The sequence below is a fragment of the Meriones unguiculatus genome, chromosome 10 (genome assembly GCF_030254825.1).
Source record: "Meriones unguiculatus strain TT.TT164.6M chromosome 10, Bangor_MerUng_6.1, whole genome shotgun sequence".
Classification (NCBI taxonomy): domain Eukaryota; kingdom Metazoa; phylum Chordata; class Mammalia; order Rodentia; family Muridae; genus Meriones; species Meriones unguiculatus.
The window spans coordinates 10,371,507-10,395,940 of NC_083358.1; the positions used below are offsets into that span (position 1 = coordinate 10,371,507).

Sequence of the window (24,434 nt, forward strand, 5' to 3'; positions counted from 1 at the left end):
GCCGTCGCCCCCTCGGCGGCCGCGGGCCCTCACGCTCCGGAAGGGAGAGAAGCCGGGCACTTGGGCGGAGCAAGACCGTGGTGGGTGTGGCTAATCGGGGGCGTGGCAAAGGGGTGGGGCCGACTAAAGAGCCGCGACTACTGGAGGCGACGTACGAGGGGCGGGGCAAATGTGGCGCGACGTCACGCTCCGCGCCTGACAGCGCGCAAGCGCGGTGCCGCGGCTAGCCTCTGGAACTGAGCCCAACATGGCGTCCGAGCGCAAGACTAAGTTATCCAAGAACCTGCTGCGCATGAAGGTGCGGGGGTTGGGAGATGCTGGGAGTCGGGCGTGGCGGCTGAGCTCCAAGATGTCCCTAAGTGACTCGGGCCGAGGCGACGGGCAGACTGGACCCCACTCTGGCCCTGGATGGCCACCGTCCTCGCACCCATTCATTCGCTCAGCCTGAGGGACATTGGGCACCAGGGTGAGACTCGCCCGAAGCCCGCTGTCGGGAGGGAGCCTTGTACCAACGTAAACAAGAACCCGCACTGTCGAGTGCGGTGATGGCCGGAAGTATCTGGGCCGCCTGGGCACTTAGGCTTCTCGCGAGAAGTGGCGCTTAAGCGAGAGGTTGTCAGGTAGTGTCCTAAACTGAGGAAAGGTGAGTTCAGGAGCAAGAAGAGGAAATGACGGACATTTCCTAGAACGAAAGGTAGCTCGGACGTCTGAAAGACAAGGAGCATAAAATCAGCCCGGAAAACTTAGTGCTCACGACAGCCAAGGACTTGCAAGCCAGGCTGAAGTTCTGTTCCCATTGGCTCATGAGCAGTAGGAAACTGTTGAACCCCGGGACAATCTCATGAATTGTTACTTTTCAAGGCAACCTTTAACTGTACCGTGGGTGATAGTGAGAGAATGCCCAGCCCGACGACACATAAGGTTACAGTCAAAAAGTCCAGCCAAGAGTTTCAGTGTCCTGGACGAAGGTTGCCATCGTGGTGGGAATGGAGAACATTTTAGCAGCGAGGTGAAATGAGTTGTCCACCGATTTTGAAACAAAATCGGTTTTTAAAAAGGTTTGTGCTGATTTTTCTCTGTGTGTGCCTGATGTCTGTATATACAGCATGGGTGTCCACTTGCCTGTGAAAGCCAGAAGAAGCTGTTGGAGCCCCCGAAACTGAAGTTGGAAACTATCAGGTGTGGGTACTGGGGCCTCTGCCAAAGCCAGGAATGCTTTTAGTGACTAAGCCACCTTTCCAGCCCCGTGATTTTTAAATTTGAAATTGAACCAGCTGTAGCAGCTTGGTGGTGCACTTTTGTAATCTCAGCACTTGGAAGGTAGAGGCAGGAGGAGCAGAGCCTCTGTCAGCTACTTAGCAAGTTTGTGGCCAGCATGGACCAGACATGAGGCCCTGGCTCAGAGTGTCAAAAAGGCAGCAACAAAAACTGAATCAGCCTAACTGCCATTTCAGAAGGAGAGTAGATTAAGGGCGGATGAAATAACACAGGAATTAAGACAGGCAAAGGCTAAATCTTGAAACTTAAATAATACTAATAGAACATATTTATAGTCCTTTCTATATTCTGACATTGTTAGTGTATTGTATATAATGAGCCACTTAATTTACATAATGACATTTGACGTAACCTCAGTTAACGGTATTATAAAAATGTATTTATCCTACGGTATAGTTTAGCCACACAGTACACTGTAGAGTTCCAGTTGTTTACTGTAAGATGATGTGGCTCTCTGCTTGCCAGCACCACAGTAGACTCTTCTACTACAGATAGCTAGCCCAGGAAAAGATCAGAATTCTGTTCTGCTTTTGTTGGGTGTTATCAGATTCCCAGCATCTTAAAGGTGATTTGTTAACCCTAACCATTTTAAGTTGTAGGTTGTCAGTGCTTATGGTGAGATGAAAACTCTTAACTTGGAGGCCATGTTTCCAAGAAAAGGAAGTAAGGTATGCAGGAGTACTGTGAAGAGCATCGGGGAATAAGCGTTCCCTGCAAGCTTTGGATGCAGTCGAGCTGGGGTGCAGCCATGAGTGAGCAGGATGAGGAAGGAGGTGGGGCAGGTTGCCCCTAATTTAGTTTGGGGAGTACTTCCATCTGTGTATGAGCAAAGTCTGAGTCTACCAGTTTTAATAGTTTGTAATCATACTGATTTCCGAGAACTGGAGTGGCCCCAGGAAGCACTGAATATCTTAGCTCTTAGGTTAAGTCAAATGAGCGTGTGCTAGGCGGTCACGGTGGGCCACCAAAGAGCTGGCTCTGTACCTGAAAATAATGAAAGCAGTTCTTTCCCCTCACCAAGAGGCACAGGATCCAAGTGAGCGTGACTGGTGTGTGGGAGAGCACTACCCACGTTCTCTTAGCCTCAGCCGCTTTATTGACAGAGACCTTGCTGGTAGAACGGAAGATGTTGTGCACAGGTAGAACAGGGTGTGAGGAGAAGGCATGGAGCAAGCACAGCCAGTGTGGTTGTTCAGCTAGAGCTAATAGGGAAAGCACAGGAGTACCGAACACTTAATCCTGGCTCACTTTGTGTTCAGCATTTTTTTAATTAAAATTTTTAAAATTATTTTATGTGTATGGGTGTTTTCCCTACGTGTATGTCTGTACCATGTGAGTGCCTGGTGCCCAGGGAGGCCAGAATGGAATGTCAGGTCCCTTTGAACTGGAGTTACAGGGGGATTGTGAATCCCAGTTTGGGTGCTAGGAGTTGAACCTGGGTCCCCTTCAAGAGCAACCAGTACCCTTAACCAATGAACCATCTCTCTCCAGTGCCTTTTTTTAAAATTACTTTTGTTTCTTTTGTGTGTGTGTCATGGCACACGTGGAGGTCAACTTACAAGAGTTGTTGCTCCTAGCATGTGGGTCCTGAGGATCAAACTTGGGTTGGCAGCCTTGGCAACAAGCACCTGTACCCACTGAACTATCTTACCAGGCCCATCAGTATCTTTGAATTCCTCTGGCCAGGGCAGCTATTTTGGATGGAGGTTCTTCTGGTGGGAGAGAAGGATTTGGATAAAAGATTTGCCAAATGAGTGTGGTGATTTGGTTAAAGATGGTATTTGTGGTTTTGGCTCTCTTCTTGGCCTTAGAACATGGCTTGGTGCACTTACTTGTAAAGGCCAAGAGAGTAAATATCCTCGGTTTGTAGCCAGTGAAGACCCATTGCACTACTCAGCTCACTGCCATTACAGCCCAGAACTGAATCAGCATGACTACGTTCCATTAATCCCAGTACTCGGGACACAGAGCCGGGCAGATCTCTGGAGTTCAGGGCCCGCTTGGTCTACAGTTCCAGGACAGCCAGGGCTATGAAGAGAAAAACCTTGTCTGGAAAAACTTTAAAGAACAAAACAAAAAAACTATAGAGAGCAGAGATCCTGCCTGAGGGCTATAGTTTCTCAAAGTCCGCTCTGGGCCCACAGTTTTAAGCAAGGTGAAATTGCTGTTTTAGAGTGCGTCCTGCAGTACTGTAGAGTCAAAATTGAACTTTTTCATAACCCTAAACAGGCCTGATTCACAGCCACAGTGTGCTGTACCCTCTCTATTCAGTGGAGATATGTGTGACTGTCTGTGTGCCTTAACATACCTGCTGAGGTGAATGGAGGATTCGGGGCTCTTAGTCAGGCTTGGTGGGTTTCACCACCAAGAACAGAAGGGGCAACATGAGGCACCTGTCCTTTGAACCAGAAGGGAGTCTGGTAAGCTAAAACAAGTCCAGGAACGTTGATGGTCAGAGGAGTGTTGCTGAACTCCTCGTCTGCCAGGTGGCCCCTGCGCCTGTGGTACAAGACAAGCAAGGGCACTGACACTGGCCTGTTCTCTTTTAACAGTTCATGCAAAGAGGCCTGGACTCGGAAACCAAGAAGCAACTAGAAGAGCAGGAAAAGAAGATGATCAGCGATGAGCACTGGTACCTGGATTTGCCAGAGTTCAAGGAGAAAGAGTAGGTTGATTGGGGTTTAGAACAGTGGGTTGGGGAGCCCCGTGGCACTGGCTCATCCTTCTAGTGTGACGCTTTCTGTTCTTCTAAAAATTGTTAACCTGTGTGCCCCACGGGGACTCAAACGAAGCCCCTGAAGTGGTTATATGCTTAGGCCCAACCAGCTTTGTTTCTTAACAGTCCTCAGCAGGTCAGGCAGGGGTTGTCTGTCTGTCTGTCTTAATCAGTACTGCGTTTAATTCCTTTCATGTCACAAACACTGCTGCATTGGCAGTTTGCTCTGGGCTAAGCATTTCATATCCTTTAGTTAATAAGTACTCGCAGAAATACACAAGTGTCCAGGACCATCATGTCCTTTTTACTCTTGAGGAAATGGCGCTTAAGAGCAGTGTTCGCTCGGAGCCACCTGCTTGGCGGGATTGAAGCTGGGTAACTCCGGAGACGGTTTTCCTTCCACTTGGACTAGTGCGTGAAAGAGTCAATTCAGAGAGAGGTAGATTCATCTCATCTGTTTGTCCAAATCCTGGAAGTTTTCTCTCCTTTTTGCTTGTTCATTTCTTTCCTCAGCATGCTTTTTTATTTACTCACACTTTTGTAAAGTGGCTGAAAGTTTCACATACCGTTTTTAGGCACGTATATGTCTGTCCCTTTTACCCCAGCTAATTTGCTGTTTGGTTGGCCGTGTTGTTCTTCTCCTCTCTGTTTTCTGACTTTTCTGTGGTCCCTTTGGGATGAAGTATTCTCCTGGGAAGGGAACATGCAGACTGCACAGAGTGATGCGACGTCACTCTCAACTCTGTGTGCTTCTTAAAGGTCTAGAGTGTGGGTCAAGAGGGAGATGGTGTGCATAGGAGAGGGCGAGGAGGTAGAGATGAGCACGAAGGCGCCTGGAGATTGTGTGTGTAGGAGTGTCCGGAGGGGAGGGGACTAGCACAGATGAGCATCCCAGGGGTGGTATGAACAGGAGTGTGCAGGGGCTCCGGCACAGATGAGCATCCCAGGGGCGGTGTGTACAGGAGCGTGCAGGTGGAACTAGTACAGGTGAGAGGCAATCGTTTGGTTTTGTGTGTTTGTTGAGTTTGCACAAAATCCTTCAAGTATTTCCCAAAGGATGGGACAGTTCCGCCTCATTTGGGATACTAGTTTTTCCCAGTATAGCATGTAGTCCTCAGTTCTCAGTTCCCAGGATTGCTTTCCTGGGAAAGTGGGGCATGGTAGCTTTTCACCTTGTAATGCCATCGCATGGAGACAGGCTGAGGGGAGAGCATGGTGTAGGAGCTGCTTCCTTCCCGTGCATCGCTTGACGGTCAGCACCGCCTGTGCTGAGAACAGGTGCCTCAGGAAAGCAGCGACTGGTCCCCTCGGGTATTGCTGCCGTGTGTCATCATCAGGGTCAGTCTCCTTTCCCGTGTTGGCTTAACGGCAAGTTATTCAAAAGAGAGAGAGTCACATGATTGTTGTTCTCTGTTAAAATGCCAGAAATTACATTAACCTCTGAATAGGAAAAACATCTATTTTTTTGTGTCAGGAGAGAAAAGGCCTTGCTCTGTCAGCCTTCAACTCCTGGTCCTCCTGTGTGGGCTTGCTGAGTGCTGGTTTATTTAGTCTCATTTTTCTAGTTCTGTTCCAGAGTCTTTATGAATAATTTGTGCCTTATTCATAAACGGTGTAGCCTGTACATTATCTGTAATGCCTTTGATTTGGGCCATAGGACCAGTAGCTAAATGTTAGGACCTGCTTTCTTTTCCTAGTTTGTATAAAACTGAGGATAGTCCATTGTTTCTTCTCAAGTGTTGGTCGGATTTCCGAAGTGAAGTAATCCAAGATCCAAAATATTCTCATCCAGAAGATTTTCCTAATGAATTCTGATGTGTTTTCTGCAATGGACTGTGCTCTGTCTTTGAAGCAGTATCTTATTCTACAGTTGGGACTAGTCTCCTGCTTCAGCCTCTGAGTCCTGGGGTCACCGTACTGCTTCCTGTCATGCTCTGAGTAGTTTCTTTCTTCAGCTAGTTTTTGTTTTTTTTGTTTTTTTGTTTTTAATTGGTTGTAGAGTTCATATCTCATACTTTTTTTTTTTTTGCAGTTTTTCACTTAAAATTTGGGTTTCTTAATGGTTTCTTTTGCATTCACATTTTCATTGAAATTCTTGAGCATGTTTATACTAAAATTATAGTTATTAAATTAATTTTTAACTAATTCTGCCATTTCTGTTATTGTTCTTCTGTCCATGAGGACTGACTGTGCTTTCCTGCTTCCTTGCATGTCTAGGGGTAGGTATGTGAGTGTGTGTGTGAGAGAGAGAGAGAGAGAGAGAGAGAGAGAGAGAGAGAGAGAGAACATTGCTGACTCTGACTTCAGTTGTTTTCATCAATGAAGTGTTGGATTTTGTTCCATTAGACAGTTGACTGGTAATGCTGGTAAGTGTGCTGTTTCCATTAAAGTGGCTTTTCTCATTTTTGCTCTGGCTAAATTAGCCATACTCCTAGTTAGTGCCTTTCCTCCAGGTCTCACAGGGATTCAGCTTGATCGCCTCTCCTTGGCTGGACAGAACCCAAGTATCCCCTGTGCGTTGTAGTGTTTGTTCAGCATACATGGCAGGATACATTTCATTTCCCAGATGCAGTCGGCTAGAAAAACACCCTTGTCCCAGATAATAAATACCCGGGACTTCATCTCTCAAGTGGGTACCCTGAGGCTGAAGCAACGTGCTCCTGTGACCAGGGTCTTTAGGTGGGAGGTGATCCTGGACTATCTGGGTACACCCTAAGTAAGCATTACATTTTCTGGCATTCTAGTCTGGTTTTTGTTGCTGTAATGAAGTGTCTGTCTGAAGCTGGGTAAAGAAGGAGAGAGATTTATTTAGCTCACAATTCTGGAGAACCACAGATGTGACAACTGGTATCAGCTCAGTTCTGTTGAGAGCCTGGTGTGGACAAGCTTCTCAAGTCAGGAAGCCAGAGACACAGGTCAGGCTGAGGCTTTTATAAACTCTGGAAACCAGCTTTTTGCTTTTTTTTTTCCCCCCTAAATGCAGTGTCCTTGGTGGCTTCCTACTAGGGGCTCACATCGTAAATTTCTATCACTCACTCTCACATAGCCTCACTAGAGACCAAGCCTCCCCCACATGGGCCCTTGGAGGATCAACCATGTCAGAGAGAAAGAAGGTCCTGACCACAGAGGTAAGGCCTGGAGTGGTGTGGCCCCTGGCAAGTAGTACTGGCTACACCACCAGCTGGAAAGGCCATTGTCTCTGGGGTCACAGTCCTGCTCCAGCCTTGATTTTGACTTGTCTCCAGAATGAGCTGGAGTTGGTCACAGGATTTATGCTGTGAGAGCCTAAGTTTATAGTGGCTTAAGCTACCAACATTGAAGTAGCCATTATGATGGCCACAGAAAGCCACTGTGGCACAGTGCTGTCCTCCCGGAAGCATGTTGTCATTAGCCATGGTCACACCGTGTGGCAGGAGACTTACAGACATCTCACAGCCAGTCCCTTTCCCTCATCCTGACCCACACAACCCAGCTACCTCTGTGGTCTTGAACTGGGTTTGCCTCTCCAGTTCAGCATGCCAGCTCTGTTTGCCTGCTCCCAATGGAGAGCCCCCTTCACTTGGCATCTCTTCACAGTGCTATGCTCTATGCATTCTGTGGTTCTTTGTGGAAATACTTGTATTCAGTGTTGTCTTGTTGGCGATAGTAGATGTACTGATTGAGTGTAGTCCTGCCCTCTGTGGCCTGGAACCGGATGACTTGTGTGGTTGCCCCTATGTGGTGATGTACATGTTGGCTTTTCTGGCACCCTGTGTGGACCAGGACGTCCACGAGAGCAGAGTCCTTGAGCACAGAGGTTCTTTCCTTCCTGCCTGCTCCACAGCCCCTGGACACACCTGTGCATATTTGTGAGCATAGGCAGAGGGCCTAGTTTGACGAGAAGCAGAGCAGGAGTCCACAAAGAGTGTCTGAGGCTGGGCCCTGGCTGGCTTGCTGGACAGTGTGCTCACCTGAGATGTGGGTCTTGAACCAGTGACTAAAGAATCACTCTCAGAGAGCAACACACTGTGGTCTGTTCCCAGGGGTCTTTGTATCCATGATGTCTATACTTTGCCTTGCTAAGTCATCTCGGCAGCTGCATTTTGTTCTGAAGCATCATTTCCAGCCCTGCTGGTCCAGCTTTCCAATTGTCACAAGCTCCTTCTCTGCTGAAGCATGAGCCTTTTAGGACAGTCTTCAGTCCTTGGTGCTTACAGCCAAGAGCTCCTCTCAGTCAGGCCTTCTGTGAGAGGGGTGCAGGCCTGATGTCTCTCCTCCTTCTACTCCTGAATATTTAATGAGCACTTGGGGTCATACAGGAGTCATGTATTTTGCTTCAGCTATGGAGGTTTATCAAGAATGTTAGGGTCTTCATGTGGTGTACTTATTTGCAGAAATGGGAGGAAGCCATGCCCACGCCTGTGGCCCTCATCTCCCAACACCTTTGCCAGCCAGATGATGAGCTTTGACTTCTAACTCTGGGTAGAGCTCTCACCGTGCTCCCGCTTGCTCCTTTTGAGACCGGAACATGGATTTTCATCTGGTCTTGACCTCTGCTTTGCTCTTGCTTATGAGCAAAAGTGCTGTTAACACGGGTTTCTTATCCTGCTCAGGAGTTTCATCATAGAAGAGCAGAGCTTCTCCCTGTGTGAAGATCTTCTCTATGGAAGGATGTCATTCAGGGGATTTAATCCCGAAGTTGAGGTATTAAATATAATTGCTTCAAATTTAAAAAATTTTTTCCAATTGAATTTTTTCCTGCCAATAATTGAGCTTCAGTCTCTCCCCCACCAGGTACCATTTCGCCTCATTATATAAAAAAAATAACAAGTCTTGAAATATTGCCATAGCTATTTAAAGAAATTGCAGCGTGGCAGTCTGGTTTTATGGAAGAATTGAGTGGGTAATTTAATATAGCAGTGTGCGGTCCCTGACGCTGCCACTGTTAAAGTTTCAGCTCAGTCTTTCACAGGAATGTCAAGACTGTTCATCTGAGATGCTATTATAGAAGTTATTTTCCAGCATCTGTAAATGTCTGCTTTTTAATGGAAAAAATGCTACTTAAAAATGCTGTCGTTTGACTTTGTAATGGACAGGTTGTAATCCAAGCTAGTAAATATATATATTTACATCCTTTTTTAAAGGGAATCTCTTTTAACATCTATTTGAAAAATGAATGCTCACCTTGTGACTGGGCTGTTGGCTGAACCTGCCTCAGGTTCACAGAAAAACAGCGCATTATCATATTTACAAGAACTCTGGTGCCTACGTTGAGAGCCCTCCTGTGGGATTAGTCTACACAGCTATGCAGTGCAAACTTTTAGTTTGTACCACTTTAGCCACAGTTCTTGGTTCTGTGCATTGGGGCTAGCTTATACGGTGGCTGTTCTGGACGCTAAAGGATGATCTAGACTACCCCCAGGCCTCTGGCCTCCACCCACTCAATGCCAGTAGCACGCGTGCTTTCTGTAAGTCAGCTCTGATGACTAAAAGTGTTTCTACCCATTGTTATGTGTCCCTTGATGGGCAAAACATTCCCAGATGAGACTCACTTTTCTGGATGCCTCTGAAAAACCGCAGTCACCTAGGTCGACACCAAAGTTTATTTAAAGGTAGAAAGGTGGTTTGGGGGTTGTTATTTTTGTGGGGATACCTGGAGTGTGCATTATAATCAAGGTGCTAAATTTACAGAGTCCCCACTAGCCAAGTTTGGGTGTAGTGTTCATTTTCTCTGCCCCAGCCTCCTTTAAGATTTAAGAGGGCAGGAGACTGAGAAGCAAAAGAAAGCAGACATTTGGGGCTTATGACTCTGTTGTCCAAAGATTGGGGTTTAGATGGACAAGTTCCCTAATGTGCCTCCTCTATAGGAAAGTTCAGATATGACAAGTCAGAATTTGGTATGAGAAGTGGTCAGAAAATAGCCCGAGTCACTAGACTCCAACTTGGACTATGTTCTCTCTCAGCACAGGTTTTTATCAGTCCTGTCTGTTTGCGAATGCTGAGGTATACTTTCCTCAGCTTCCCCTTGCTATGAAGAAACTACTGTTTATAAGTTTGTCAGAAAATCACAATTCTGAGGAGAATAGTGTGAAAGAAGGAGGTGAAGGAGAAGCACTCAGGGACACCATGTGAGACACACCATCCTGAAGTGTGTGGGAACCTTCCACCTCCATCTGTGGTGGCTAGCCCCACCCCCACCCCACCCCCTTAGATGTATCCAGGCTTCCTGCTTTGGCTATACTTTTTCCATTTGGCTCAAAGTAAGTCCAAAGGAAATGGGAAGGCTATTTTTCTTTACCCTCTCACTGTCAGCTGTGATTTTGAATGACAGGTAGAGTTTATGTTCTAAAATGGCAGCGTACCTGGCTGTGAGCACAGCTGTTCTAGGGACTCTGAGCTGCTGTTGGCACTCATGACATAAAGTTTTACACAGAGCCACTTGTGGGTCTGTCCAGTCTCACAGGGGACTCTGTGACTGGTTTCTCTGCAGAGCAGACAGCCTTGACACCAGCTCTTCCCCATGCCTCCCTGACGGCTAGCACTGCTGTGTTTTTCAGAAGTTAATGCTTCAGATGAATTCTAAGAACAAAGCAGCAGAAGAAGAAGATGAGACAGCTGAGGTCGACGTGTCGGACGAAGAAATGGCAAGAAGGTAACTGTGCTAGGGGCTGTTGTAATGTCCTCCGGGTGCTCCGGCTACACGGTCCATGGAGCTGTAATCCTAGTGCTCAGTGGGGACCGATGCACACTCTGCCTGCTCCTAATGACCCAGTGGCTTCATGCTGGGGCACGCTGGCCGTGGGGGCTCCTTTCCGGTGTTGGCCCAGTGACTGCAAACGGGGAGATACAGAAACAAAACCAGCAGAGAATTAAATTGTTCTTAGCCAACTGCGAGGATTTTTAAACCATGCAGTCCCTTTTCATCATAAAATTTGTTTTTCTTGTTGCATGTGGCTTGATGTTTTTGGCAAGCCTTGATTCGTACTTTTTATTATTATTATTATTTGAAATTTATGTTGTGTGTCATCCTAACAGATATGAGACTTTGGTGGGAACAATTGGAAAAAAGTTTGCCAAGAAGAGGGACCGAGCCAATTATGAAGAAGATGAAAACGGAAATATAAAACCCATTAAAATGAAGAAGATGTTCCTAAAGCCCCAAGATTAAAATGGATGCAGATACAGCGGGTGCCTGTGGGTACAGCCTGCTTTGAGCCCGTCCTTGTGCCATCTGTAGTGGCTAATACTCTAATGTTTACCTGTAAAGAAATGTATAACTGCAATGTGCTGTTCTTGAGACAGATGTGTAATGGATGTTATACATCCTTTTTACAGCATTCTTCAGGGGCTTCGCATGTGTAGGCACAGGCCGCTCCCTAGAGTTTTGACCTGATTTTGTGTGTGTACACACAGACAGGACACATACACATAGCTCTCCATTTATTGTCCTGGGATGACTGTTATAAACTAATTATTGCCATTGTTTAAACTGTCCTTATATTTATATTTTACTTTTTGAATCATGTCAAGCCAATTCACACATTTACTTCAGAATCAAATGTTCTCCAGGAACAGACCTGCCTTTACCCTGAAGTGTTTGCATGCTGTCAGATCTTTCTCACTTGTAGTAGTGTGGGTTTTCTTTATTTAAGGCAATCAATCGGGTCATTTTTCTAACGTTCTGTAATAAACATCTGTTTTCATATACTCTTCTGTTTTCTTTGAAATAATTTTAGTCTTACTCAGTAATACAATCTTATGCAAATAATAACTTATAAAGACTAGCCATTGGTTGAGAATATACTAATCTTTATGATTGAACCATAAATGGTTTCCTTTTGTCAGTCAAGAACAATTGCCAGTTTCTTAGGATATAGCCCTAAATATTTAGCACTGACTAGACCCTATCCAAGTCCATCAGCACACGGAATTAAGTGTCTTTCTCTCTCTATGTTCAGAGATACGTGCTGAGGGCTTCTAACAACTTGATTTCATTTAGTTTTGTTATGAGTGATTAGTGAAGGACATATCTCTCTAGATCTCAGTAGACTCTAGTTGTTATGTGACCTCAGCTCTGTGATCTATATGTCAACCTTACTATTCCGTCAGGAATACTTAGGTAGGCCTGTGATCAAAGAGATAAAGTGAGTGCCCTAGACTCTATTCCTATACCCTCTGGAATTCTGCTCACTCTGAAGGTACTTTTTGAACAACAGAGACTTTCAGTTTATTAAGTAGAAATAAAGATGACTCTGTCATAGCAGTGGGTTGAGTTATGTTTAGAAGCATTTTGTGTGTGTCAGCCTAGTGACCCAAGGGGAGAACTGTAGCAGACACGAAACTATGCCTTCTAAAGTCTGAGTTTGCTCTCTATCTGTGGTCACCCTTAGGTGTGGGGGAGGCTCTGTGTCAGAGTTCTTGAGGGTACCACATCTGAGAATGCGTAAGCACCTAACAGAGCAGTACAGGGTGAACACCATCCCCGCATTAGAAACAGGGCTGAGTCCCGTATGGGTGCAAAAGTCATCCTTACACTGTATTGTTTGGGTATAACAAGAAAGGCAGCATCAATATCCAGAATATATAAAGAACTAAAGAAGTGAAAAAGCAATAAATCAAGTAATCCAATTAAAAAATTCGGTACAGAGCTTAACAATTCTCTGTAGAGGAATATAGAATGGCAGAGAAACAGAGATGCTCAACATCCTTAGCCATCAGGGAGATGCAAATCAAAACAACCCTGAGATTTCACCTTACACCCATCAAAATGGCTAAAATAAAAAACTCAAATAACAACACATGCTGGAGAGGTTGTGGAGAAAGGGGAACCCTCTTCCATTGCTGGTGGGAATGTAAACTGGTACAACCACTTTGGAAGTCAGTCTGGCACTTTCTCAGACAATTAGGAATAGTGCTTCCTCAAGACCCAGCTATACCACTGCTAGGCATATACCCAAAATTTGCTCAAGTACACAACAAGGACATTTGCTCAACCATGTTTGTATCAGCTTTATTTGTAATAGCCAGAACCTAGAAACAACCCAGATGTCCATCAACGGAGGAATGGATACAGAAATAGTGGTATTTTTACGCATTGGAATACTACTCAGCAATCATAAACAAGGAAATCATGAAATTTGCAGGCAAATGGTGGGGTCTAGAAAAGATCATTCTGAAAAAAAGAAAAAGAATTTGCATTCATTTCTTTCACTGGCCTTTAAACAAATGATGAATAAATTTGCCCTTCTTTAAAAAAAGAAAGAAAAAAAAAAAAGATCATTCTGAGTGAAGTATCCCAGAAGGAGAAAGACACAGATGGTATATACTCACTTATATAGACCTATGAGATATAATAAACATAATGAAATCTATACACCTAAAAAAGATAAATTAGAAAGAGGACACAGGGTAAGATGATCAATCCTTACTTAGACAAAATGGGATGTGCATTGTATGTAGGAGAAAATAAGTAACAGGACAGGAGCCTGCCACAGAGGGCCCCTGAAAGACTCTACCTAGCAGTGTATCAAAGCAGATACTAAGACTCATAACCAAACCTTCGGCAGAGTGCAGGGAATTATATGAAAGAAGGGGGAGTTAGTATGACGTGGAAAGGATAGGAGCTCCACAAGGACCAAATATATCTGGGCACAGGGGTCTTTTCTGAGACTGACACTCCACCAAGGACCATGTATGGATATAACCTAGAATCTCTTCCGAATTTAGCTCGTTGTAGCTCAGTAACCAATTGGTTTTCCATAGTAAGAGAAACAGTGACTATTTCTGACAGGAACTCAATGTCAGGCTCTTTGGCCTCCCCACCCCCCAAGGGAGGAGCAGCCCTGCTAGTCCACAGAGGAGGACTTTGCAGCCAGTCCTGAAGATACCTGATAAAATAAGATCAGATGAAAGGGGAGGAGGTCCTCCCAAGCAGTGGACTTGGAAAGAGGGAGGGAGGATGGGATTGGGAGGGAATGAGGGAGTGGGATATAGCTGGGATACAGAGTTAATAAAATGTAACTAATAATAAAAATTAAAATAAAAAAAAGAAAGGCAGCATCTTCAACACAAGCACAACATTATTCCCTGAACTGTTTGTTTTAGACAGGGTCTTACTATATAGACCTGGCTGGCCAGGAACTTGCTATGGAAACTAGGCTGACTTCAGACTCACAAAGATCTGCCTGCCTCTTCCTCCCCAGTGCTAGAATTAAAAGTAGGGACCACCACATCATGAATATTTTTTACCTTGGTTGGTTGGATCACAGATACTGATCCCGTGGGTACAGGGGTCCAGTCATACCTGGCCTTTGGGGCTGAGCAAATTGGAGCATTTCTCCAATGCCAACCAGCTCCTTTCTGAGATACAAGAGTAGAGTTTAAAGGGAAGGCTGGATGAAATCGACAGAGTCCTTTCACGTGCTTCTTCTCTGGTTCCTGTTCTTTGTCCCCATGGTTGTTTACACCAGTTTAGTGTGCCCTTCACACCAAAACAGCCCATGGCATCCCTTCAGGGCAGGGCTCTGGCAACCCATCCCAGTGTACCAACTAAAGAGAAGAAATGGGAAGAAGCAGAAAAAAGACATTGATTTCAGTGTGTCCACATTGAGAAGGAAAGGGGTAAAAGGAAACAAGGACAACAAGGACTTTGAACCATTGTAAAACCAGACTCAAGACAGTGATCCACAAGAACACGCCTTGACTCAGACAGCCTAACTATGCAGGCCTCTTGTCCTGCCCGATTCTTGCTTTTTAAGCCTGAACTACTCAAAGACTCTGGAAGTCACTAGACTTTTACCGGTTTGCATTGAGATCACTTCTGCTCCAGGGTGCACAGCCTTGCCATCAAGGACAACAGAATCCGTTATGGGTGGGGACCAGACTGTTGCTTTTTGTACCTCTGGAAGTCTAAAGTGACTTGCCAGTTTAAGATAATGGCTTACCTTCAGCTTTTAACAGGAATGAGATGGGTCAGGTAGACAGACACTGCGTTGCTTCACGCATCTCTGCAGAGTCAAGCAGGAGCCTAGGCCTCAAAGAGATGGATGGACTGAAGGTAGAGATGCCATGGTCTGTCTTGCTTCTAGACCTCTTGTGGGCTCCATTGATTTTTGGCAGCAGTTTCAAGGGCTTGTTACAGCACGGCCGGCATCCAGTTCCCACTCTGACGATGTCTGCTGGGTACCATGGCCCATGGCTCCCATTCAACACCAGGGCTCTGGATTTGACTGAGCAGCAGCATCTCATCCAATGTCAGAGTCTCAGCTGCTGAACACCCAGGTTTCCACCCCTCTCCTGGGAGTGGCAGCTTCTGGCAGGACGCCTCCTTGTTCTTTTTTTTTTTTTTCCCTTAGTACTTCAGTGTCCAATTCTTTGTTTCGAATTTCCTGTTAAAGTAAGGACAGTAAAGGAACTAGCACAAATTATGCCAAATTGACCTATTGCTTGAAGACCTGCAACTTTTCGAAGGGCCTGTTTGGCCTGTCTTCCTTACACAGGAAGCCATAAAAAAATGGGCAAGAATGCCTCCACGTGCCAATGCTGGAAATCAACCTCAATCACCAGAGAAAGGGAATTGGGACTGCAACATAAACCATGTCCCCAACATAAACCTCTGCCATCTTGGACGTTGCTGAGGACACTGAATACAATGGACCCATGAACAGACAGAAAATTCGGTTGAAAGCATAGCCATCCTTTCACTCCTGTATACTGCCCAGCCCCAGATCTTCACTTTTGTCACCCTTTCCCACAAGCTTAGTCCAAATGGTGTAGAGACACCACGCATTGGTTATTTCTGTGGATTCCTCTCTGAAGCTTCTCATGGACATGCCAACTTAACAAAGCTATTGAGCAGGGTGGTGCGTGACTGTTAATGCCAGCACTCAGGAGACAGAAGCAAGACCATAGGTTCATTGCCAACCTAGGTCAAAAAGCGAACACGAGGCCAATTTGGGCTTCATAGTGAGACTTTGTTTAAAAGTGGGAAAGGAACACTGACTGAATTTAAACATGGGCCAGTGGTAAACACTAGGAAGATGGACACAATGTTTTGGCCATCCAGTCAATGGGCAGTAATATATTAGGCCGGTATTTGCTGCTGTAACCTGGCAATCCTGCCTTGGCCTCCTAAATGCTGAGATTATGGGTGTGGATACACCTGGCGTAAATACTTGTTTAATAAGGGAAGAAATTTGGAAGCCTAACAAGCCATTTAAGCCACAGTGCTGTGCAAATAACCAACCAAGCAATGAAGCGAAAGCTACTTAGCCCGAACTTGTACCATCCCCAAACCACTAGCATTTTTGGCAGAGCCTCAAAGGCAGGGCAAGGAATGGCAATACATTAGCATGGAAAGGAAGGCGGGGTGCAGGTGTGCGCTGTCTGGAGCTGCTTGGCATGAGGAAGCCGAAGTCGCAAGGGGACACCCTCTGTGAGTGATTCAAAGGGCATGTTTGACTTTGTCCGATGGCAGGGACAAAGGATATAGAACATGGCAGCTAAGTCCCGCCTTGCCCACACGACCTACTGCTGCAAAGTTAGGGCTTAGCTAGGTCGCATGGAAATTTTGTTCTCAGTTTATGAGCAACCCCCATGCCTATTGCTATAGTAGCTACACGAGTTTACACTCTTACTAGCAATGAATTGGTAGGGTTCTCTTTCTCCCATGTCCTCACCAGCATTTGTTGTTACTTGTTTTCTGAATCACATAGCCATTCCAGCTACCATGAAATGGAATCTCAGGTTTTTACTTAGCATTTTTCCTGATGTCTAAGGATGTGGAACATTTTTTTCACATGGCTATTTGGGGGTTTTAGGGAACAGAGGTTTAGTCTTGGGGGGGCGGCTGTTTTTGTGTTTATGGCAGCATATTCATCATGGCTAAGAAATGGAATTGAACTAGGTGTTCATCAGACAAATGGATAAAGAAAATGTGGTACATAGACAGGATAAAATTTTACTCAGCTTTAAAGAAATGAAGTCACTGCCTTTGCAGGAAAATGAGTAGAACTGGACATAATTATGTTAAAATAAGTCAGATTCAGAAAGACATAAATCACGTGTTGTTTTTTTTTTTCCTCATGGAAATTACAGTTTTATTAGGTGTGTATATGGGTCATGAAACTGGAAGGGGAAAGACTGTGGGGTAGAGGAGTAGCAAGAATACATGTGACACTATAACAGAATAGGAGGGGGGGATGGGTGACCAATGAGAGAAGTCAGCTTATCAAGGGTCAGAGCATAGGAAGGCTTCAGTGTAGGGAAAAGCATATAAACCACAGTATGTATGCGGTTGTGATAATAAAACCTACTTGGTAATTTTTAAACTAGTATTTTTTTTTACCTTCCAAGGTTGTGAGTAAAGCTCGCAGCCTGACTTCCTGCAACCATGAGCGTCATAGCATATTGGCTGCCTGGCTTGCTTATTGTAGATCGGAAGTGGTATATTGGGCAAGTGGCAGCTTGGATCAAAGGCTTGTGTTTTCTTTTCATGGTTCTGTTGACAAGGTTAAAACTCACGATTGTAGCCCATGCTGGCCTTGAATTCTTCACGCAACTCAGTCAGTTTCCTAAATGCTGAGATTTCAGGCGTGTGTGGTGTGTGTGTGTGTGTGTCCACACCCATCTTTATCACACTATGAGGGCTTTCAGATTCCTCTGTCTCTCTAATGCTCAGGTTTACTTCTAACTAAAATGCAGTCGTTTTGTCATTGCCTCTGTGGACACAGGCACACGAATTTGACAGTGAGATGCCAGATAATGTAAACCTTTGGCTATGCCAAGAATGCTGATTGCTATTGGCCAAAGGATGTAAAGTATAATTTGCCGGGTAACTCATGACGTTCATACAACCTTCTAGGCCCTGACTTCACACTTGGTGATGAGCTCCTTCAAAGTAGAGTATTGAGAGGAGGGGGAGGTCAATGTCTTCCTCAATCACATTCCACCTCATTGATGAAGCAGCTATCTGGTATGCACCCTCTCCAGTGTGCAGACCCCACCACTGAACTACCCAGCCTCCAACTCATGTCACCCAACCTGTCCATCCATTTTGGAGGGTTCTGACCCTCCAAATCCTGACTAACACAGAAGTCTTGTTCCAACCATGGACCAGATTCTGAATCCATAGAAACGGAACCCCCATGCTACATGAAGGGAAGGTAAGCAATGCCACGCTTGGCTACCCAAGCGCCCTCACGAATAACCACAAAGGAGCAGATGATACCAGCTGAGGTGCCACCAGGAGGAGAACACTTGCTATCATGAGTGTTCTCCAACACCAAGAGCAGCCCAGTGTGACAACTAAGGAAGAGAGATGTGGGATTAAGTGCCGGGGACATTTCAAGCTTTAAGCATTTGCTTAGCAAACCCCCAGATCTGAAGCTGACTGGAATATGAGATGAGGGGAAAAAATATTAGTTCCCTCTGGCCCAGGAAGAAGCAGAGGCCCAGGGACATTGGGCTCAGCTGCTCCCACAAAGTTTTTGAGGCAGAGTGTTATCACTGGCTGACAAGAAAGCCCATGCTCCTCTTGTGCCACACTTTTGGAGAAAGAAAAATAATATTCTTAGGAAATGGGTCTAAAACAGCCAAGTCTCACAAGACCCTAATTTTTATAAATACAATGTATTTCTATAGCTGGTAATTTAAAGATGCATTTTATGTGCATGCATGTGTGTCTGAGTGTATGTCTATGTGCCACATGTATGCACACACAAAGGCCAAAAGAGGGTATCAGATCCCCTAGAACTGGAGCCACTAAGGGGTTTCTCCACAAGCACTCTCTCTGCAAGTGCTTTTAGCCATGGAGCCATCTCTCCATCCTCCATTATTTCCTTTTTATAAACTGACTTTCTACACATGATATGGGTTCCATTCACGTAACAAACCAGTTTTAGACCCAAGTGACTATTCTGACAAATATAATGTTCGCAGTGATCCCATATTAAACGTTCCCTGTGCATCTACGGCGACCAAATGAATTGGGAAAGCAACTATTTAATGAGCGCTCACTTGGCATATAACCACTTGTCATCACAAGTTCTCAGAGGCCACCTTATGTGAAATATGACCTTGTTTGAAAGCAGTTCAGCCTCACTCTTTATTCAGCTCCAGTCCTGAGTTCTTCAAGCAGTCCTTTGCGAAAAGTGGGTATTTAGCAGACAATAGTGAACAGAATGAGAAATGCCTTCCATTACTCAACCTATTAGAAGTGGTTTTCCTGACTCCCTTCTATGAACTCATTTGGTAAGTGCTGGGCTCCACAAAGCTTCTGCATCCTTCACTGTTTCTATGGTAATTCTCTCTGTGTCTGAGGGTGTCTATTCACAAACTCAAAATCTTCACTCATTCAAGGTCCAAGAATAATGGGTAATTATCAGCATTGCCCCCTGGAAATCATGACATCATTATTTTAGGACATGCCATTTCCTTCTTTTATTTTTTTAACTTTTGCTCTCTCTCTCTCTCTCTCTCTCTCTGTGTGTGTGTGTGTGTGTGTGTGCACGCGCGCGCGCGCGCACACAAGTTTATGTTGGGGGACGCCACTCATGTGCGTGGGGATGGAGGTTATAGGCCTCATCTCTCGCGCACTTCGCATCTTTTGTTTGAGACAGTCATCAGCCTGGACTGTCACCAAGTAGTCCAGACCAGCTGGCCGTGAAACTTCCAGGGACCCCGAACCTGCCTCCTGTCCCACCATGTCAGTAATTACAGGTGTACCCATCAAACTCAGCTCTTTACGTGAGGTCTGGGATCAAGCACAGGTCTCAGTCTCAGGGTCAGTCTCTTTAGTGACTGAGCTATCATTGTTCAGCCTTATTATTCCTGTCTGGTTGAGTCCCCATTCAACTCTGGATTCAACTCTAAGGCAAAGCAGAGTCACAAGGGGTCCAAGCCTGGTTCCCAAAAATGAAGCCAGGGCTCTCTCTTTCTGGCGAGGCTGGGCCAGAGGCATTTCAAGGCAAAAGGTTAGAAATGACAAATAAACAATTCTGGTTGCCTATGAGTGGGGTGTCTAACTTCAGAAAAAGCTGTTTCATTTTTAAAGCTTCAGATGTAGCGGTTTCTTTTTTTCTTTTTTTTTAAGAAGAATTTAAATCAAACCCAGAAAATGCAGACTTGGAGCGTCATCAGTAATGCTAGGTCTTGGGATAAATGTTGACGTACATCCTCAAGGCCCAGCATGCAGCCAGAAAACCACTGCTAAAGCTGTCAGGAAATGGAAGCACATGTCCCAAGACCCACCACACTACACAAGATGGATTCCAAACATCTTTACGTCATTGTTAGTGAGTGTTGGAGAAGAATTTGAATAGCCAGAAATGATGAAACATTAAAAGGTTTACAAACAGGTACAAGAACACATGCTACACTGTAACCCAGAACTTAAGAGTATGCGACATGGGGAGTCTGAGCTTAAGGCTAGCCTGGCTACATGCTACAGAATAAGAGCCATCTTATTCAAACACCTTGTTGCCTTCCCTTGCATTTCTCTGGGTCCTGGGTTCCTTACATGCCACTGTGTGTGGCACCTCCTGTGAGTTGGAAGAAAGAAAAGGCTCCTAGGTCAGGATGGAATGAGCTATGTAGATATAGCAAGTGAGAATTTCAAGGGGAGACAATCCCATCATGCTACGTTAGTCCCAGGCCAATTTATCCATATGCAGAGAGTTGGTGATGCAGCAGCTGAGTTTAGAATCAGTCAACAAATGATGCCTTCCATTCCTGCATTCTGGGAAAACTGGATTTTCAGAACTTACCTTCCCCAAATGGCCAGATGCACACCACAAAGGGTACTCCTGTTATCTCTAGCAAAGACACCAGCAGTGACTGAGGCTGTTCAGGAAGAACCAAAGAAGAACTAGATCAAGAGCTTCAATGGTAATGAGGTGCAATTCTAGCAATGGGGAGGCAGAAACAGGAGGATTCCTGGGGCTTCGTGGCAGCCAGGCTGCCAACATCATCACGAGCTCCCGGTTCAATTGGAGACTCAAAAAATAAAGAGAAGCAATTAAGGAAGACACCTACCTCATTCTCTGCCCCCCTCACCGTATCTGTCTGTCTGTCTCTCTGTCTCTCTCTCTCCCATGCTTGCTCACTCTCACTCCCTGTAACTGTGTCTTTCTTTCTGTCTGTCTATCTGTATGTAAACAGACACAGAGAGACTTTGTCTCAAACGTCAACCCCCTAGCCATCCCCCCCGAAAAATAAACAATGGAAAAGAAAATGAGGTTGCCCTTCTAGTTTCATTCTGAGGGTTAAGGCTGAGAGAATGGGACTTGAAACACTCTCATAGCACCTGAAGATTATTTTGAAGCCAGAAACTGATAATTGTCATGTTTGTTCCTAAGAGAAGTAGAGGAAAACAGAAATCCCTGGTCTCTGTGAGCTGACCTTTCCTCATCAATAAAGATAGTGCATAAACTCAGAAAGCTGCTAAATAGATTCAAGTGATCGGAAGTAGTAATTATGAAACTAGGAAAAGCTTGCTCTTAAATATGAATTATGTATCTTGGAAGATTATTGGTTTTAATACTTAAAGTGTTAGTACTGGCTTATTTCAAGAATTCTAATTTATACTAAGTCAACTCTTAGAATAAAAAATTGAATATAAGCTAGTTCACTTTTCATTTCTTTGATAGAGAGGACATACTTTTTGTAGCCTACATTAACCTTGTACTCACTGTAGAGCCAACGTGGCCTTGAACTCATCTCCTCCGTCTGTCTTTCTAGTTCTGGAATTATAGGCAAGACTTTCACTCTGTGAAAGAGAAGAGAAAACTCAAGGCCATCCTGGGCTATAGGTAGAGACTGTGACACAGCAGAACAATAAAGAGAGGAGAGGATAGGGGAGGAGGATAAATGAAAAGGTGTGTCTTCACTGAACTCCATGAGAACAGGCAAAGGAAGAGACTGGCTTCAAGTTGAAGAGGATAGGGAAGGAGGATAAACGAAAAGGTGTGTCTTCACTGAACTCCATGAAAACAGGCAAAGGAAGAGACTGGCTTCAAGTTGAAGGACCCTTGAATGCTAGGGCCAAATCTTCTCCACATAGGACCTCCATTATTTTCAACTAACCACGAGAACTATTGCTCTGTTAAGTCAGTAGCGGGATGTAATTTGCGTGCAATGTAGATACACCTTTTTAAAGACTGTTGTGCCTCATTTAAATATCTGATCAACTGGATTATAGGAAATGGCTTTTCCTGGAGTGGTGAAGGACTATTTGGCCTGGACACAGCATCCAGGAAGTACCGGAAACAGCCTCTCAAAACAGCATCCAACTAGCCACTCACTGTAAGCTAGTGCCAAAAGAGCCATGACCACCAGTTGGGATAGTTCTGAGGTGTACATGCCGAGCATGCTTTCTTTCATTAGACTGCTGCTGCAGTTCATGCTGTCCTGCTTACTGAGGCAACTTCTTGACCACTTTTCCTTCTTGCTCCTCTCCATCTCTTTCCATCAACCCCCAAATAAGCTGCCAGTATTCAGATCCTCATCTCCATGCCTTCTTTAGTGCTAATGCGAATTGACATAGCAAATCTGGGCCAACTATTGTAATGATTTTTATTGTTAATTTATGGAGAGACAGGGTGGTATAGATAAATAATTAGATAAAAGCATGCCTGGGTGGGTAGGTTGAGTGGAAAGGGGATAGGTAATCAAATGGATTGGTGACTGGATGGGTGAGAGATAGATGGATAGATGATCAGAGAGATGGATTATTGGAGGGATAATGGGTGAATGGTGGAATACATACATGGCTGGGTGGTGGTGAAGGTAGAAATGGATGGGTAGTCTATGTTGGGTAAACGGATGGATGGATGGATGGATGGATGGATGGATGGATGAAGATCAAATGGGTAGGTGGATATATGGTGGATGAACAGACAAATGGCAGATGGACGGTGGTCAGCTGGGTGAATGGTTGGATAAATCAGGGTTTATCAGTAGAGAGTGAATACATGAAATCAAGAAACGAGTCACTGGCAATAACATATATGAAAATGTCAAGATGAAACTCATTACTTTGCATGCTAACATTAAAAATTAATTTTAAAAGCAAGATAAAGAATCATTGGAAAGAAGCAGCATCCTTTATATTTTATCTGAGCATTCGTATTGATTAAATTCATATCTCCTTTAAAGGTGCTTTAAATTTCTTTCAAAGATTTTTATGGCGGCTCATCTCAACTCTACAAAGAACAGATACCCTAATATATATTTTCACATACCCATTTTTTAATTCAAAAAATTATCCGCTCACAGCTATTTCATTACCTGGGTTACCTACTCACCTCTCCCACTTGCATCATTTGTAATCAAACCCCATATGTCATGCATGTGTTTTAGTGTCTATGTCTAAAAGATGAGAGCTCTTAAAATAGTATTTTCAGTAATCACAACTAAAGTAATTACTGATTTCTTCATATCATACAATATCCAATCAGTGCAGGATTATCTCCTAAATGCCCTCATTTCACAGCTTAAGGGCACTCAAGATCAAGGTCAGGGCTCTGCCTTGTGACTGGCTGATGTTTCTCTTAAGACTCAGCTCGACTCTACGTCTCTACTTTTGTCTCTTTTGCTTGCAAATGTGTTCCTTGAATAATTAGCTGGTGTGTTTTGATTTGACAAAAGTTGGCCAAACCTAATGCAAGTTCTGTTTTTGCTTGCTGTGAGCCGCGTAATTTATAACACAGGGTTAAGGCCAGTGCTCTGGCGTGCTTTCTTATTGTCTGCAGGCTAATGATGGAAACTCTTATTTGTCTTGTAGGAAGCATTTTCAAAATGTAAATGCCTGGAGGCTGAAGAAACAGGTGTACGTATATGAAAGTAAGATAAGGAACTCTAAAATGCCTGAGAAGCAAAGAGAATAAGGAAGCCAGCAGCAAATTCCAAGTCACTTTATGATTCTGGGGGTCTGCTGTGCCCCTTCTTTGTTGAAGATGTTTTTATGGATTTCTAGGATGTTGGCATGCTCTCCCGATTGCCTTGCCCTGCCCTTGTACTCACATCCACAGCCTCCCTCCCTGCACATACTGCTTCTCTCCAAAGCTCTCCTATGTCAGGGCCCGGCACTTGCTCAGTGTTCTCCCTGAGTGGGACTATTCCTCAGTCTGACCTTGTCTGCTCACAGTGGAGAACTGGGCATGTGCAAAGTTATCCCAAAGTTACATGTGGCCAAATTTGAAAGCCACAGACAAAATGGGCCTTTGGCCAGCTGGAGGGCTAGGCTACAATTAAAGCAAAAATCAAGTGCTTCTGATGGGGCCCAGAAGAGATGGGTCCCTCAGCAACTGTACCTTGAAGTTGAATTTTAGAAATGAAATTGGTGTTTCTGTTGGCTGATTGCTCTGTTGGTTGGTTGGTTTGTTGCTGTTGTGTTTTTTTTCTGGGTGGTGGTAGAGACAGTGTTTAGATACATTTTCACTATGTAGATCAGGCTGGCCTCAAG

The 24,434-nt window shown here is 44.8% G+C and overlaps 1 protein-coding gene and 1 long non-coding RNA gene across 3 annotated transcripts; one reads left to right on the forward strand and one right to left on the reverse strand.

Annotated features, from left to right (window-relative positions):
- Nucleotides 1-147: 147 nt before the first annotated feature.
- Mphosph6 (M-phase phosphoprotein 6) lies at nucleotides 148-11,680 on the forward strand. 2 transcript variants are annotated; one of them, XM_021640036.2, is made up of 5 exons: nucleotides 148-298; nucleotides 3,831-3,943; nucleotides 8,587-8,677; nucleotides 10,531-10,625; nucleotides 11,009-11,680. In XM_021640036.2, the coding sequence occupies exons 1-5, from the start codon at nucleotides 248-250 to the stop codon at nucleotides 11,139-11,141; spliced, it is 483 nt and encodes a 160-aa protein (XP_021495711.1). In that variant the 5' UTR covers nucleotides 148-247; the 3' UTR covers nucleotides 11,142-11,680. The 2 variants fall into 2 exon arrangements, with proteins under 2 accessions (XP_021495711.1, XP_060247884.1); XM_060391901.1 differs by lacking the exon at nucleotides 148-298 and adding an exon at nucleotides 338-1,058.
- Nucleotides 11,681-13,002: 1,322 nt separating this feature from the next.
- On the reverse strand, nucleotides 13,003-21,736 carry LOC132657012 (uncharacterized). Its single transcript, XR_009594856.1, has 4 exons — nucleotides 21,661-21,736; nucleotides 20,737-20,812; nucleotides 14,917-15,360; nucleotides 13,003-14,521 (listed from the first exon to the last, which is right to left on the reverse strand). It is a non-coding gene; the product is annotated as an uncharacterized LOC132657012 (long non-coding RNA).
- Between the last annotated feature and the right edge of the window lie 2,698 nt (nucleotides 21,737-24,434).

Bases quoted from the DNA above. Each gene is read 5' to 3' on its own strand.
- Mphosph6 (XM_021640036.2), top strand. From the start codon at position 248: ATGGCGTCCGAGCGCAAGACTAAGTTATCCAAGAACCTGCTGCGCATG. The intron at 299-3,830 runs GTGCGGGGGTTG...CTCTTTTAACAG, and splicing joins AGAACCTGCTGCGCATGAAG to TTCATGCAAAGAGGCCTGGA. The intron at 10,626-11,008 runs GTAACTGTGCTA...TCATCCTAACAG, and splicing joins GACGAAGAAATGGCAAGAAG to ATATGAGACTTTGGTGGGAA.